This window comes from Rattus norvegicus, chromosome 2 (genome assembly GCF_036323735.1).
Source record: "Rattus norvegicus strain BN/NHsdMcwi chromosome 2, GRCr8, whole genome shotgun sequence".
Lineage (NCBI taxonomy): Eukaryota > Metazoa > Chordata > Mammalia > Rodentia > Muridae > Rattus > Rattus norvegicus.
Window position 1 is genome coordinate 224,105,080 of NC_086020.1, and position 18,089 is coordinate 224,123,168.

At 43.0% G+C, this 18,089-nt stretch overlaps 1 protein-coding gene across 4 annotated transcripts in view; it reads right to left on the bottom strand.

The window, feature by feature from the left end:
* Positions 1-18,089, bottom strand: part of Npnt (nephronectin) — a 68,377-nt gene that overhangs the window by 39,889 nt on the left and 10,399 nt on the right. For 2 of the 4 annotated variants that reach the window (XM_039103852.2, XM_039103854.2), the window contains exon 3: positions 9,916-9,966. The exons of the other annotated variants lie outside the window; for them this stretch is intronic. In XM_039103852.2, the coding sequence (XP_038959780.1) occupies positions 9,916-9,966 (51 nt within the window). The remainder of the gene's footprint in view (positions 1-9,915; positions 9,967-18,089) is intronic. 4 annotated transcript variants of the gene reach the window in all.

Below are 18,089 nucleotides of genomic sequence, written 5' to 3' on the forward strand. Positions count from 1 at the left end.
GAAGAAGGGGAGGGGGATGGGATAGGGGGCTTATGGCCAGGAAACTGGGAAAGGGAATAATATTTGAAATGTAAATAAAAATATCCAATAAAAATTTTTTATAAAGGAAGAAATATCAAGAAGGAGGAAGAGGAGGAGGAGGAGGAGCAACCCATCATGCTTCGAATGAGATGACAGCATTCCTAAGCTACCAGCCCAACGAGTGATGCTTTATCTGCAGGAAATGGGAAGTTTCTGACTATCAGGATCGGGAGAATTACTGTATAAATATTAATGGTGTGAGGGGTGGTGAAGCGTTCAAGAGGTAAAGGGAGCAATCAGGTCCGAGAAGTTCGAGTTCGGGCAGGACTTAGGCAACCATGATTTGTGTTCGTGACAGGAAGAGATGAACTTTGGTAACCAGCAAGAGCAAAGCAGATAGGCCCTGAGCTAGGGCAATACCATCAGCCATGCCTCTGCCTTCTGAAGCCTTGGGCACCACTTCCTTCTCTGCAGCCCATGCTGTGCTCCACTCTGGGATGTGCTTCTGGTTTCCTCAGACAATTCTCAAATACTCCCTTTGACACTCCTGCAACCGACCTACACTGTAGGTTTGTTTTGGACATTCCCTGGCTGAGCTCTCCCTGGTATTTCGCAGGGCATGCTCGCCCTGTCTCTGTCAGCCTATTCGTTATGGTAACTAGGCCTGTACTGCAGCTTCAAAGCCCACAGAAGTGGATGGACAGAATGAAGAGAAAAGAATGTGGAGGTTTCTTAATCTCGGACTTCAGACACGGCATTCATTCAAAGGGGAAGGCCAGTGTTCATTTCTCTGAGAAGCCAATGAACTTTCTAGAAAGCTTTCTAGTATCACTTCCAGTGAATGGTAGATTTACTGAGTGAAGATTTTTTTGAAGGAAGTCCTCCAAACATGGCTCTCTGTAATATTTTGGCCTCATCATTAAGAAATGCAACTTCAAAAGACTTGATTTAGAGAGAAAATATCCTAGGACTGTTAAGGTGGATCAACAGGTAAGGGTGCGTGCCACCAAGTCCAGTGACCTGAGCTCGGTCTCAAGGACCTATATTTTAGAAGAGAACCACCAACTCCCACAAGCCGTCCTCTGACTTCCACAGGCACCACGGCACGTGCGCGTGCACATGCATACCTGAATAAACAAATACTTTCTAAAAAGTAGCACTTTTTAGAAAGTAATACTTTCCATTGATTATGACATTTTTATATCTGAATATCAACTACATAATCAAGTCTGTTGAGGCCCCCAGAACATTCTATTTTCCTTAAAAATTAACATTGTATATATGTTATATGTGAGTCAAAGTGATAACTCCCTAGGGTAACTAGGATGTGAAAATATCTGAAGATATGGAAAGGTAGCTTTAAAACGACCTGTAAACATGGAGGACACTTGAGGGCACAGACTTGTGGCCTCCAGGTCGGTATTGACCTGGGACCAGCTGATGGCCATCCATTCATGGTTTTGGGTGCCTTTTACTCACAAAGGGTCTTTTGTCCTCTCTCCTGTTTTATTTGCTCTCAGCAGGATGCCCTAATCTTAGAAGCATCAAATGCACACATTCCAAGAGGCCAGGCTATTAATGGTTCTGCTAGGTTTGGGGACTCAGCATTTTAAAGAAAATGGCTGATTACATTTCTACCTGAAGTAACCAGTGGTTACAGATTACCCAGAAGCTATTAAACTGGAGAAAACACAGAGAGCTGACGCAATTACTTCACAGAAAATTAAAACTGTTTACAAAACTTTTCATAAAAGGACTTCCCCTCCCCCCACCCGCACCCCACCCCTAACCCCATCTCCAGATCTTGATTCTATCAAGATCTATCCAGGTCTGGGATAGAAGTTGGTAAGTAGGCATCAAACATTTATTACACTCGATACACACATATGGATAGGTGGGGGAGTGACTAATTTTGTTTAGGCCATGCCAGAAGCCAGGATTAGAGAATTTCAAAGCGGGAGAGGAATGTGGACAACTGCTGTAAGCACAGAGCCTCAAGTCTGAACTAGGACCAGAGAACAAACGTCCAGAGGAAGTTGTAGTGGAGACTACAGGCAAAGACTTCTCTGTGTGAACAGGCGGGAGAGGGGAAGGCAGGGAGGGGATTCTCACCAAGTGGGACTTGTCTTTTAGGCTATCCCCTGAAGTGCTTAGCTCGCAGATGAGAGGCGAGCCAGCCCCAGAAAGAATGGGCCAGCAGAAGGCTTTGGATCCCCGCCTTTCCGTTTTCTTTTTGCCTTACTACAGAATGTCTTTTGGCTGTTATTTCATAGCGTACGGTAAGTTTACAATGGAAAATTACATTTTCCATTCTCCTTGGCAGATAGGAGTAACCATAGGACTCCATTCGGCCTAATTTATAATATAAACAGAAGTCACTGAGTGGAGTCATTAGGATGCTACTTAGGGGAGCTTGTCTGTGTTCCTGCTGGCAATGGAGCTACAGCTCTTTTCAGTGATCTTGAAAATGAAAAGAAAGATAGAGAAGGATTCATAACATCTGCCCATTCCTTCTGTCACTGTCACACCCAGCCAAATACAATCCTGACTGGTCTTGAACACCAGGCTCTGGAATATGAACTTAACAACCTACTCTTACCAAGGGTATTTTGTTCTGCTTTTGTGATAACACAGTCAGAAGTCCTGTTAGAAACTTCTATATAGAAATAAAACACACCATGATTTTTATATCTACAATGCCACATACGCAAGCTTGCAAAGAGCTTCATTAATATGTATAAGTAACCAGACAGCACACGCCCACTTCAAAAACTACACAGAAGTGGCTCCCCGCTTGTGTAAACTGGCCTGCCTTGTGATAACTAATTCCATTGTAATGTGGCTTTAGGGACAGAAGAAAACTGCATGCATAAACTCTGCTACTCAGTGAATGGAGGTATCCGCCTGACTGAAGAGGAAGGTGACCCAAACCGTCAACAGGAGACAATGCACGGAGCCTGGAAGAAATAAACTACAGATAATCAGAGAGGCCTAGCTGGGCTCTCCGCTCTCTGTGAAGCTTGGGAACAGGAGAGAGGGTCCACACTTGATTCAGGGACAGTAAGTAAAGGTCTCATAAAGATCACTGATCTGATAGATTTTTCTCCCTTCAAGATCAGTACACAGAGGTACGTCACACTCAAAACATGCCCCAATATTCCTGCCACACAGTTCTTCCACATCCCCGAGTCCAAGCTTCTCACCTTTGAGCCTACTCTAAAATTTTACTCAGAGTCATCCTGACTGTTGCAGCCAGGATTCTGAAAGCTCAACAGTGCATGCGTTCTTGTTCTGACAAAAATTTTTCATCTATCTTTCCAAAGCTAGGTTGACAATCTCTCTTACTAATCATAAATGTTTCATACCCATGTGACTTACACTGGCCATCAAAGGGACACGGTCTGGATTAATAAGGACAAGCTGAGATGCTAAGAGGACAGCTGTTCTGGAAGGCGGTGAGGACAAAGCCAATCCAAGCTCTATCCTTGACAAGGATTTTCTTAATATAAGAAGGCCTTTGAGTCCTTGAGTGCCATCTGTCATCTTGACATGGTGCCATGCCTTCTCCTCCAGGTCATTCTCCTTAGAAACAAGGTGACAAAAGGCATTCAAGAGCAGAGGAGAAAGAACAACTGTAGAGAGCTCCCATAATTCCGTTACTCCATGGACTGGATTGGGGTAGATTTGGGGGGGAGGGGTCCAAATATGAGGAAAATCTCATTTTCAAAGCACAGTTGACCTTGGAAGAGAAAACGCTGCTAAAAGTGATGTGAAATCCCTCACTGCTTATTAATAGAACCTAGAAGGAACGGAGGCAGAGTCTATAAAGATCTACTGGAAAGGGCCCCAAGCCATCACATCACATGCAGAACGAAACCCACCCAGCAAGATCTCCAGAGGGAAACAACTCTAAGTTTATCCCAAATACCGTATTCAACAAGTTCGAAACGTTAAATTCCTCCTGTAATTAAAAACAGTGTAAAGTACCCCTAATTCTTATCTAAAAGGCTATCTAGTAAATGTTCTCTTGAACACTAAACTAAAAACCGTTTCACGTGGCTGAATTTCTCCATGTAATGCCCGTATAAGGCAGGAAAGATGTGGCCATTGCCACTGACTCGGCTCAGACCAAATGAATTGAACCATGGTCTTGGTTCGGGCCAATGTTTAATCTACTCCTCTGGTGGATTCATAAAGAGGAAGGCCAGCGTGTGAGGTAATTTGGACATAGGAAAGAGAGGTTATGATAAAGCACTAACAGAAAGGAATGAGAGCTGAGTATGGTGTTCCAATGTTCAAAAGGTTCACTGACATGTGAGTCAAGCTGCAGATGCACTGTTTCAAAAATTAAATCAGCATTAAGACTGTGCCTAGACTAATATGATGTGAGATATTTGTAATTTTGACTATTTGGGTTTCTCTTTTAAGAAAATTACTAGTTGTTCCCAACTTGACGGATAGAAAATCTTAGGCAAATGTTGATGCCCTAAATGTCCATTAGTACGAAATTGGTTAAATAAGACAGGGGCTGGGGATTTAGCTCAGTGGTAGAGCGCCTGCCTAGGAAGCGCAAGGCCCTGGGTTCGGTCCCCAGCTCTGAAAAAAAGAACCCCCCCCCAAAAAAAGACAGGGCACAATGGTCCTTTTCCCTCTAGCATGTGGACTTCAATCCAGGCCTAAGCCACCATTAGAGGCCCTCCCTAGACTCTGATTTTGGGGTGGTGTTCTCTGTATATTCACTCCTTGACTCCCTTCATTTGGCTTGCCTAATCACCCCTGACTGAGCACTTGGGGTAGCACTGAGCACTTGGGATAGCATTCAAGCCACATTGTATGTCTGAATTCTTCCCGGACCACACGCGTTTGACTGAGGTTCCCAAGAAGCAACGCTCTGAAGACTCTGTGCTGTACCCTGAGTGCCACTCTCCCCTTGTCTGTTAGGCTTACACCTAACACTCAATTCTACCCTCACTATCTACAAAGCTTGCTTTAGCCTCTTGTCCTAAGTCCAGCCCTCCTCGGGACTCTTTTGAAGCCTCTACATATATGTCTGTTATAAACCACAATATAGATGTTTACATATACATATTTCACAGTATATTTTAAGAATTTCAGAAATCTGGCTCCCAGACCTTGAGTTCTTTAAATATATAAAAGTTCCTCTGAAACACAATGCAGTCTTCTGACAAAGACAGCCGTGACAGGTACACAAAGGTGTTGAAAGAAGACAGCAGAATTTCTCTGCACGGAGGTGGAAGACAGAAAGAAGCCAGGGGCTGTCTTCAGGATTGAGCACTGAATCCGAACGGAGTAGGAATTTATCATGTGGGCGGGGGGGGGGGGGGAGGGGACTCAGAGTGAGTAGCAGAAGAGTGGTCAGAAAGGCATAGGCAGCAACAGAGATTCTGCACCCAAAGGAGCAGTGCAACAGGGAGAGAGAGAGAGAGAGAGAGAGAGAGAGAGAGAGAGAGAGACTATGTATGCTCAGTAGAGTGAAAACATGTAAATCAACTTTCTTTTTAAACCTTAAGAGAGAGTTAACGCAATATTAAGTTGCAAGAGAGGCAGAGTAAAGATGTTTATTTTCACAGTAAATTGTCCTTCCTAAAAATCTGCTCATGAAAATTATATCTTCTTCACGTTTGTTGTCTTTGGAGACAGGGTCTCTACGAAACTCTGCCTGGCCTGGAACTCGACACACAGATCCACCCCTGCCTCCCAAGTGCTGAAATTAAATGTGTGTGTGCCACCAGGCCTGGCATACTGCACTGACTGGACGGCACGCTGCAGAAGCTACTCCACTGGGTGTACTGGTATCTAAAACACTGGCTCGCTCACCTTCAGGGGCTGACACTACAGCAGAAGAAATAATGTTGGTCCATAAACCACCAGAATAGCCAAGGGTGCATGACCCAGGCTCCATGCAAATGTAATAACAATGTAGAGAAGGGACCGAGCTCAGCTTTAACCGTAGGGACAGCATACAAAAGAAAGAGGGGTGTGAGCTGAGGCTTGACTGAGTCAGGAAGACACACAAACTCCAAAAGCAACCCCACCTGTCCTTCCCAGCAACCGTTCACTTTCCTCCAAATATCCATCTATAATTAGAAATGCTAGTAACATAAAATAGAAAAGGCCAACCAGGGGAAAGACAATCTGCTTATAGAGGATGACTTTTTCCCCCCGCCCTTGGAATAAAGAGATGCTGAATCATTGCTTCCATTCAAATGCAGGCCAAGGGGTGAACTAGACGGCACTTTCACACCAACCCAACAAGAGCTTTTAGGAAGCACTTCAGCAAATATGATCTTGCCTGCAGCACATTCTTCTACTTCAAGATGATCCTCTGCCAGGTATCTGTGACAATTAACAAGTTGGCTGGAAAGGTCCAAGAGCACAAAGGAAGATATAAGTAGTCAGCGGTGGGGGACCCAGAATCACCCTGTGCCCACCATACTCTGGAATACATTAAACTTTTCCATTTCAAAGTCTCACAAATGTTCCACACACATTGAACACGACCCAAAGTGGTGTCAACATCTGCACCTTCTCCAGTGTCCTCCAGTTCACCAAAGAACACACAGGAAACTTTTGAGTCCTTGATTCCATTCTTCTTCATGGTCTTCCACAACAGCCACTTTGTTGGAATGAGTACGCACCAGTCCCTGAGCTAAATGCTCTGTAAATATCTTCTCATTTAATCCTCGTTTAAAATTCCAGCATGGGAGGAGTCTGATCTGCCTTTTTGCTGAAATGACGTTGTACTCAGAAAAGATCCTCAGGAAACGCCGCCCCACCGCTGCCTTCAGGCTGTGAGTCCCCATCCATTCCATTCGGTCTCAGGATTTTTCAGTGCCTTACTATCTTTTCGATTCCACTCCTTACAACCAGGTCTAACTTTTCGCCTCGCTCCGTAAAACCGCCAGCTCTGAACCTCAAATAGTTAGCCCTTAAACTGCCAAAGAGGAAGTTCCAAAATTAGCCCCAAACCTCAAATGTCTGCAGGAGCCAGGCATCTGCCCTGGAGGCAGTGAGCCTAGGTAAAATGGAGAGCGCAGGCTCCTTCCGTCTGGGCTGCTTAACGCTCTAGCCCACGGGTTCCCTGAAGCGATGCCAAGTTACCAATTTTCAACACTGTCTGTGAAATCCACATTTCCTGTGGAACACTGACAATTTCAAAAACAAGCTAAAACACCCTGACCAGAAAGAAATTCACCTATAGCTTAGGTTTGGCTCATCGGCACCAACTCCTACCCTCTAAAGTAGTTACAATTTCCTTGATTGAAGTCTTGACTGTGGTCCTGTATGACCCTGTGGTCAACGCTCATCTTCTTAGTATGACGTCAAAGGCTCCTGAGACATTCCTACTTGCTTCTCTTACCAGCATTCTCCTTCAAGCATTCACCCTAGTGAACTGGGATGTTTACGCTCCCTGGGATACGCTCATTTTGGCTTCAGAGACCTTTGTGCAGCTTTCTGTTTTCCAAGAGTGCCCTTCACTTGCCTTATCCAAGACAACTTAGCTGGGCCGTCACAGCCTGTCACTCCTGGTCTACAGTGCTGTCCACTGAGAGGCACGTTCACAGTGTCCAACGTCATTTACATAGCACTACAATACATCTCTCTCACCCAGTGCTACCACGGACCTTAACCACTGGTGCTGAGAGCTTAAGATCAAGGGTGTAATTCTCTATTGAACAGGTGAGTTGACTGAACACCATGGAACCTAAGGACTACTAATCGCTCCTACTCAGAAGGGATAGACTCTTCCCTTGAACTTCCTCAACTCTCCTTCAATTGTCATTTGTTGTTATTGGGGGAGGGGAGCCACACATGTGAGGGCATGAGTGCCGCGGTGTGCACGTGCAGTCAATTCTTTCCTGCCTACCTTTATAAAGGTTCTGGGAGTTGAACTCAGGTTACCTGCCAGGTGGCATGTGCCCACAGAGCCATCCCATCTGCCTACCCTCAACACTTCATCCCTAACTTCTTTCCTATGTTAGAATTATAAAAGGAATGAAGACTGAACCCTTATCTGACTGAGGTCCTTAAGAGCAAAGATTCATGCTCTGTTCATCTCCGTGCAGAGATGGCTCCTAACTTTAGCTCCTAGTGAATCACGGTAGCTGTAAGTGCTAAGGTTCCAGAGGGCAACTCTACTTCCTTCTATATATTTAAGGGCAAACACTGTGAGCTAACCAAAACCATCCCACTGAGGGCTTCATGCAAAGACACTATTCACAACAGGGGAAAGAAGTGGTACGAACCAAAGGCAGCACTCCAGCAAAGGACTTTATTCTAGCAATGAACAACTAGAAAAATGTCCTACTTCCTATTAACTCTTGCTAAAGATGAGCATGGGAAATAAAAGGCGATTTAAATGTGATGCTCTTCACCGTACAATGCTGGGAGGGAAAGACAGCTCGGAGCTCTGTTTGTGATCTTTGTTTGGACGAACACATTCATCCAGAACTGTTTAAACATTAGTTGACATATCAGTGTGGATGGGGGAAAGTCACAGCACTCACCCCTAGATCAAAAGCTGCAGACAGAGACTACTACGGGGAGAGAGAGAGAGGGAGAATTAGTCCTCCCCAGGGAGGAGCTCCCTCAATAGTTATCCAATATCAAGTGGTCAGTCTTAAAACCATGCACATAAAAGCAACCCTAAATGGACCCCGTAGCTTGTTTTTATATGTTTATTTGCACATACATATGTAACCATAATTAAAGGTCCATCAATATGGGGGGAGGGGTGAGAGAGGTTCAAAGAAGGAGAGAATAATGTAATTATATTGTACTTAAAGAATTTTAAAAGGAAATTGTTCTTAAATGTTGAATCTGGCAGTCCACACCTGTAATCCCAGTCGTTGGGGGCGGGGTGGGGCTGTCAGGGCAGGAGGAGTCAGAATTTGACGACAGCCTGGGCTATTTAGAGAGTTTATTTAAAACTGACCAGGGGTACATAGAGACACCTGACTACCAGATAGGGAAGGGGGAAGGAGGAAGGTAGGGGAGGAAGAAGGGAGGGAGGAAGAGGAGAACAGAAAAGAAAAAAAAAAGGAAAAGGAGAAGAATTTGTTCTATAGCCAGCAGTCTACTGATGGCTTGAAACCCGCCCAAATAAAGAACTATTAATTTTTTCACCAGATGTTCTTATTGAAATCCTACCTTCCAACCGTCTCCAGGGACGTGGGACACCGCCAGCATCCATGTTGTGGTGCCTCCTTAGAACTGACCACACACTGAAATCTGGTATTACCTTGCCCAAATTGTTCACTGACGTTGTGAAGGTCTTGCTAAGTGACCTTACTCAGTACACAAAGGTTTTAACCAAGGAACACTCTTGCGCCGAAGCAGCAGGAGAAAGGTATGGTCAATATACAACTTGTTTGATACAAGAAAAATATTTCTTACCTGAATTGTTCCACAGAGAATTAATAAACAGGAGAAACATAATTCCCACAGGTTAGTGGTGGGCTGGCATTAGTAATTTCACTTGGTAGACTTTATATACATACATACATACATACATACATACATACATACATAATACATACTGCATACACACTACATACATACATACATAATACATACTGCATACATACTACACATATACATACTACATACATACATACTACATACATACATACATACACATGGAATTCTTAAAGTATTAAAAGTTTAAACTGTCTTTTAGGTTAGAGTGGAGGTCAGTTTATTAAGGAAAACACAAAGCAAAATAGAACATCCCACTTCTCTGGGAATAGAGTTTCCCCCAAGAAAGACACTCAAAACCAAGTAATGTTAAGTCTTTATAAAGAATCACTTAGATGTTATGGCCTTCAAGACATGTATTAGCCAAAATTATGTCAAGAAATATGTTCCTCTAACCTTTGAGCTGGCACCTTATCCTTGCTAGTCTCTGCCTTAAGACGTAGAAAGCTGCAAAACAAATGGCCAAAAAAAGAAATTCCAGATCTTTTCTCTGTAAGGAGGCGGGGCTCGGGTATGACCAACTTGTTACATTCCGGGAGACTTACACACATTCAACTTTCAGTGCTTTTCTGAAACAACAACAAAAAAAATCTAGGACATGTTTAAAATAGTAATATTTTAGTCATCATTTTGTTATTAGAAAACATTTTGTAACAAAAATATTAAGGCAAAAATATTAAATATTCGACCTTTTTTCAGTGTGTGTGTTGGGGGAGGGGCATTTGCAGGTGCACCACAGTGCTCATGTGGAAATTAGAAGTCAACTTGTTGGAACTGGTTCTCTCCTTCAGCCCCGTGGGCTCCAAGGATCAAAGTCAGGTCCCCAGGGCCAGCAGCAAGTATCTTTACCCAATGAGCAACAGGGACAGTCATCTACATTCCAAACTCTAAGGAACGATTTCAGAGCTTTTACAACATTGTATCTTCCAATAGTTTATTTTTTAAAACACTGATCGAGGATTTCTAGACTCAGTATCCTTTTATTTAAATGAATTTTGGATAAAGGAACTGAAAAAAAAAAAAAAAAGACCAACGTCGACTCAGTCGGTCCCAGGTTGGTAGTTCGTACGTCGCCATTGTTCACTTACCTTTTCCTCATTTACCGCACGCTCCCTTTTCTCTCCAGCTTTGGGAAAAACACAGTAAAGTTTGTCTTCTCCCCTTTCACAGCACTGTCTCCTTGCACGGCTGCTTTGGTTGTCAATAGCAACAAGAACTAACTGTAAAACCCCAGCCATTTCCCTTGGAGATGCACAAACATCCAGTTCCATGAAAATTAAGGGAAGAAATCTAAAACGTTACAAACAACGGTCAGTGTTGGCCCAGCCTAGAGTCCTGGAGTGAGAGAAGAGATGGCTTCTATTACATCTCGTTTTGGATGAATGCTTTAAAACATAAAACATCCACTTTAACACATGATCGTTTTGTGTGTTTGTCTAATTTGAGGGAGTCTTTTGGGGGGATAATAGAAGCAAAATTTACAGGACAGATTCGATTCAATCAATGTAATAACTTAGTCATCCATCCGGAATGACTGCAAAGTATCATTAAAGGAAAACGCTGCATTTGTTTGCTGGTTTTTCGGTTTGTTGTTTATATGTGGTTTCTGCACATGCATGTATGTATGTAGGCATGTGTGTTGTATGCAGGAGTATGGGGGTTTGCATGCCAGCGTAAGCACATGTAGAGGCCAGAAGAGGACACTGGCTGTCTTCCTCTACTGCTCTTTCTCTGCCTTACTGCCTTGAGATAGTCTCTTACTGAACTGAAGCTGGTCTTTCTGGCCATGCTGACTGGCCATCACACTCCCTCCTCGGATCTGCCTGTTTCTGTCTCCTAGTAATGCTGGAGTTATAGGAACTCACCATCAAGCGTGGCTTCTTGTTTTAATGGGTGCAGAGGATTCAAGCTCGGGCTCTTCTGTTTGTACTTACCCACCGCTCTATCTCCCGGCCCTGGGTTGCTAGATCTCTTTCAAGCTGGTTGTGTTTATAACTTGCATTTTGTTTTTATTGCCTTTAATTTTAAAAGAGTTCACCATATGTTGACAGAGACCTATTTGTTTAAATAGAATAATTCGATGCATCAAGTATCATCTAAAGAAATACTGAAAATAAATCAAAGCATTGAGAACATTCTGGATGGCATATTTAGAAGCTGGGTTTATGGCCATGATTATGCATGGGAAAGAAAATGTAAGAGAATACTATTTCTTCAATACATTCAATAACCAACTTTGAATAATTTATTTGCAAAACTATTTTAAACCATTTTAAACAAAAGAAAAAAAAGAGTCACAAAAGGCTAGAAAACATCATTATTTTCAAGGTAGCGTATCAGCACCACACAGCCCAGTGGTTCCGTATAGTCTATTTCCCTATAGTAGCTCAAGGCTGGGTCACATTTTTCTTAATTAACACAAGGTAACCTGGAAGTACTTGATTTGGTAAATTGATTGGTATTGGTACGTGGACCTCTTAAGGCTTCCAGCTTAAATCTCAGCCAATGTCCCACATTCTAGAATTCACATTTTCAAAACCACACAAAACTTCTTTTTAAGTTAAAGAAATATTAGACATGGGGTAGATGGCTTACAGAAAGTTTCTGGGTTCTAATCTCCCCTGATAGACAAGGACATTTTTTGTAGGCAACCTACAGCACAAGTTTTGAAAAGTTGCCAAAAATGCATCCCCTGCCTGGGCTCCGTGTCTTAGTGCTGTGTGAGAAGCGCTCAAACGGAGTTCAAATGGAGCAGGCCGTAACACATGGGAAACATGTCCCACTTTCTCCTGATAATTTGTTCCTCCACAGCTATTGTAAAATGGCCATGGGTGAAACCGGATGTAGCTCTCTCCTGAGAGACACAGCCAGAATACACAAATACATAGGCAAATGCCAGCAGCAAACCACTGAACTGAGAACGGGACCCCCATTGAAGGAATCAGAGAAAGGACTGGAAGAGCTTGAAGGGGCTCGAGACCCCATATGAACAACAATGCCAACCAACCAGAGCTTCCAGGGACTAAGCCACTACCTAAAGACTATACATGGACTGACCCTGGGCTCCAATCTCATAGATAGCAATGAATAGCCTAGTAAGGGCACCAGTGGAAGGGGGAGCCCTTGGCCCTGCCAAGACTGAACCCCCAGTGAACGTGATTGTTGGGGGGAGGGCGGTAATGGGGGAGGATGGGGAGGGGAAGCCCATATAGAAGGGGAGGGGGAGGGGTTAGGGGGATGTTGGCCCAGAAACTGGGAAGGGGAATAACAGTTGAAATGTAAATAAGAAATACCCAAGATGATGATGATAATAATAATAATAATAATAATAATAATAATAATAATAATGATAATAATAAGCAGTCAACATGGCCTGCAATGCCTGGTTTGTATTTCAGGACTCAGTAGTCTTTCCTACCTCCATTCATCTGAGACTTCTGATAATTCACACTTTGCTACAAACCCTTAAAATCACTATGCACGTGGATGAGTTTATGAAACTGTTATGCACTAAATAAACTATTACGTGACTGGCTCTTCTTGCCTGCTGAGCACAGCTTTGTGGATTTGGAGACCGTCCTGAGGTTCGGGCAATGTTAAAGAGGAAGGGGAGACAAACTCCGGTGGTAAAGTGTGTACCTAGCATGCGTGTGAGCCTTGGGCTTGACTTCCAGCAATGTAAGACAATCTTCGAAGGCATGCATGCTCCGAAGCATTCGGGGGGAAGATATAGAAGGATCACAAGTCTGAGGGCAGCTTCGGCTCCATGGTGGGAGTAGTGAGGACAGAAAACAGAGAGACCTGAGAAGAAGCCAGACAAGGGAGAGGGCACAAAACCTGAACTCACACTCACAGCACATATCTGCTTGTTTGCAGTTTGCTTTATAGTAAATAATTGTGAGCCGTCCAACTGCTAGGCTGCTTAAAACCTTGGGAAGAACAATTAAGTACTATACATGAGGTAGACTGAGGCACAGAGCCTCTTAAACATGTGGCCCAACGGGCCAGGTGCCAACTGGGACAAGCATGAGAGGGAAAGGAAGACAGGTCATGTCACCCTTGAGCTACCTGCCAAATCTTAACCACCAGCCACAAAGTCTACATGCTCTCAAAAGCTGTCCCTGTCCAGCCTTAAGTTGTAGCGTTCTCATTGTCAAAGACTTGGCAGGAATCTGGGGAAATCTCTTCACAGTCTAACAGTGATCTTGGCACAGTTTACACGCAAACACGCAGAATGACAGACAGCAGAACACAGGAATCTAAGAACCCAGGAGAGTGCAGCTTTCAGGATGCTTCGTCGTGACTATTAAAGATAAAGAATTCATTAGCTCAGAGAACAGAGCATTTAGCAACCCTACACATCATTTCTTTGCAATTTTATACTTTTCTTTCCTAAAAAAAAAACTGTTTTAAAACCCAATTTAAAAAAAAATGAAACAGCATATATTTTAATACCTAGCCATATGTAGATAGATATTAAGGGGAGAATTTAATGCATTGATGAGCTTTAATTCCAACCTGAAAAAAAAAAAAAACCTCTCAAAATACAAAATACCATACAATGTAGAAAACTCAAGTATCCAGTAAAAAAAATTAAGTAATGTAAGTTTATCCTAGTAGAGAAGATACTAAAGAATTTTGGGTTATAGGAAATTTATGTTTAGAAAGTCTGGGACTGGAAGGATAGCTCGGTGATTAAGAGCACATGCTGCCCTTGCAGAGAACCCGATGGGCCCCCAACATCCACGCTGAGTTGCTCACAACCACCTGCAACTGTAGTTCCAGGGCACCCAGCGCATGCACCTCAATGTGCACTCATGTGCATGTACCCACCCCCTGACTCTCCCCATCCCCATACACACTTTTAAAAATTAAAGACTGGGGCTGGAAAGATGGCTCAGCGATTAAGGGCACTGGCTGCTCTTCTAGAGGACCCAGGTTTGGTTCCCAGCCCCTCACGACAGCTCACAACCTTCTGCTACTCCAGTTCCAGGGGATCTGATGGCCTCTTCTGGCCTGCATGGACACCAGAATCTGCATGTCCTCCAGAACCAAGGACAGGTTGCTTAGTCATACGTGCATGCAAAACACTCGTGTATGTATATAATAAAAATAAAAGTTAATTTTTTATAAAAAAAGAAAATTTCTAAAACAATGTAAAGTTGGTTGGGTAGATAGGACGGATCTGAGAGTGACTGGGGAAAGAAAATTCATGATCAAAATAGACTGTAGAAAAAAGCTTCTCAGTTAAATAAAAGAAAAAAACTATACGTAGAACAGTTCCTGTCAATTTAGCAGCCCCTACCTTTTAACATTTAGGAAATTCATTAAAACTGGGTTTGATATTTAGAACTTATGAAAATAAGACTAAAGGTTGTTGGTGTTTGTGTTTTTGTTGTTTTGACAACAACTTGCTGTGTGGGTCTGGCTGTCCTGATCTCACTCTATACATCAGCATGTCCTGGAATGCATGGAAATCTGCCTGGTTCTGCCTCTCGATTACTGGGACCAATGATGTGCACCCCCATGACTAGGAGAAATAACACTGACTTCACAAAGTATACGTTAATCTAAGAACTGCTGGACATTTTTCTTCCTTTTGTGTACACTAGCACACATTTAAACTGGGATGAAATAGCTCATAAGGTTTCAGAGCCCATGAATAATATCTATGACGGATATTGGTCAAGGCAAGCAGCCCTGACCAACCACAGGATCTGACCTCTGATCGTGTTTTAGCAGGGAAGCAGCCAGAGAAACTGGACAAAGTTCTGGAGAACTTATGCCGTTACTCCACAGAGTGGGGAGAGAGAAATTGACTTTAAATTTCACTGACAAAAGTCATCTATATCAACCTCTTAGTCAATCCTCATTTCCCAGAGTGGGCACCTACCCATGCTAGCCCTTGGGGGGCTGGAGAGATGGCTCAGCGGTTAAGAACACTGACTGCTCTTCCAGAGGCCCTGAGTTCAATTCCCAGCAACCACATGGTGACTCACAATCATCTGTCCTGGGATTCCATGCCCTCTTCTGTTGTGTCTTTAGACAGCAACGGTGTACTCAAATACATAGAATAAATAAAGTCTTTAAAAAAAAAAAAAGCTCCCTTGGGAAGTGATACTATTTGTTCTCCAGAAGCAGTACCACATTCTAGACTAAGCTCTAGTCTCTAGGAGACAGTCCTTGTTCCTTATTAATCTCTCTAGAAGTGTCTAAATAGTTTTAAGATTTTTCACTTTTTGTATAACAGCAGCATAAATTAAAATTCTTCTGTACAAATAATTGTGATATTTGTGTCTACCTTCCAGAACGATATTGCTTTAGCAATTTTATTGAAACTTAAATCCATTATAAAAACTATGAAACGATATGGAATAAATGAACAGAAGAAGTATGTGAGCATTTACCACACATCATAATAACTCTTCTGGGCGGTAACATATTCCCTTTGCTGGCTTTAATGGGAACTTTATTATGACCATAATTGTCTCTTTAATTACATATTAATAAGTGAGGACATAAAAAAAACCTAAAACAATGTTATAGTACATTAAAGTAGAAAATTATACTTGGGATTACTTAACCAAATTGGTATCACTTAACGAAATGCTAACAACATGTACTTTTTCAGTAAAGTAAAATTGCTTTGCTTCTTGTCCTGACATGTTCCTAGGAAGGACTAACAACCACTTTAGACCAATGCAACTGATTTTTTTCTTTCTCCCAATCCAAACTGTCTTGGCTGTCTACTGTTTTCGGAGGACAAACCTTTCATTGGCTGTCATAAAGTTCTCCAGGGCTGTTGGAGATGAGAATCCAAGCAGCTCGGACTGCTGCTTCGTGTCTGGGGAGCAGAAGTCTCTGCTTCCTTCCTGGATTAGTGCCCTCTCAGAACACACACCATCTTTTTGTTATTATCTGGGCTTTTATGATGATGGGTTTCAGAGAGACAGAAAGACTGAAGGAGGGAGAGAAGGAGGAACGGGGGAGAGGAAGAGAAATTCTTAAAGGGTGTCTGTGCACCGGGATTTCAGGTCCCATTGTCAAAGGAGCTTGGTGAGGAGTCCGTGGGAATCAGCCTTTCCTCGGGCTGCAGTGAAAGGGGAAGACTTAAATTTGGGCTCCGGATTATCCTACGCTCAGCACGTTCCTCACGCTGTGCTTCTACTCTAGTCAAGCCTAAGTGGTTTAGATGGAGCAGCCCTCTGTCAGGTCCAGCAGACAGATTAGAAGATAGAGTAGGCTTCGTGAGAACTCCTGTATGAGGCTTCGGAGAAATGAGCACAGGCAAGAAACCAGCACTCAGGGGTTGGGGATTTAGCTCAGTGGTAGAGCGCTTGCCTAGCATGCGCAAAGCCCTGGGTTCAGTCCCCAGCTCCGGAAAAAAAAAAAAAAAGAAAAGAAAAGAAACCAGCACTCCACTGCTTCCCTGCCATTAGCCACTGGAATAAGGCGGGCAAACGGTGCCCGGATGTAACGTCCATGTTTGTCTCTGTATCCCAAACCATCATTTGTGTGGACCTGATAGGTGCACGTGAGATTGGGATGAGTTTATATGCTGACACCTAGTGAGTACAAATTAATGTGAGAACTTCCCACTGATTTCTCTCCAGAATCTGCAGTGCCCCTGGTCACCTCCCTACCTTCACCCACAGAGCTGGCCTCCTCCTCTCTGTCTCCCACCTTTTACTTAAACATTTCCTACTCTTAAAAAAAAAGATGACCTAGCAAGCGCAAGGCCTTGGGTTCGGTCCCCAGCTCCCAAAAAAAAAAGATGAAAAGGATTTGAAAAGCATCATTTTCCAAACAAGAGAGGACATAAACATATTGGAATAAGGAGATCAGTCTACTTCTGTTTCAAGACATCATCATCAAAAGGACCAAAAGTAGAAAGTGACTAAGTAGAAAAAAAATCTCCTTATAAAATCGGCCATGATTTATTCTCCTTTTAATTATATTTTTATAAAGAAAATGCAGAGTAAAATTAAGGCTCTCTTAATGTCAAAACAGGCTATCGCTGTAGAATTTCCCCATATTTAGTTGTAGAGGACGGCGGTGATGGCAGACGTCCAGATGGACATTGTCACGTATCTTGTAAAAACACGACACTGAAAATGACCTTCCTGCATATAAGCAGGAGCTTATTACTGTATGTCCGTCTGATGGCAAACTGTGAAGCCATTTAAAAGACTGAGTCAGGTTTACCTCAGACCTGTAAGGACTGGTCCTTAACCACTTTTGTAAAGGCACAGAGAGTTTCCATTTATGCTACATCTAGGCAAAAAGTGAAAAATCGTAAAACCATTTAGACGTTTCTGCAGAGATTAGTAAGACAACAATGGTTGTCCACCAGAGACAAGAGCTTAGTGTCAAGAGAACACAAAGGTAAGAAATACGTACGGCTAGTGCAGCTCCAGTGGGCTCTCCCTCCCTCCCTCCCTCCTGCCCTTCACATCTCCTTCTCAACTTTTTACTTAAATATCCATTTCTTAGCTTTTCTTTTTAAACAGAAGCTTCAGTATATACAGAACTTAACAGGATGAGGCAATAGAAAAAGCAAAGCCTGTACT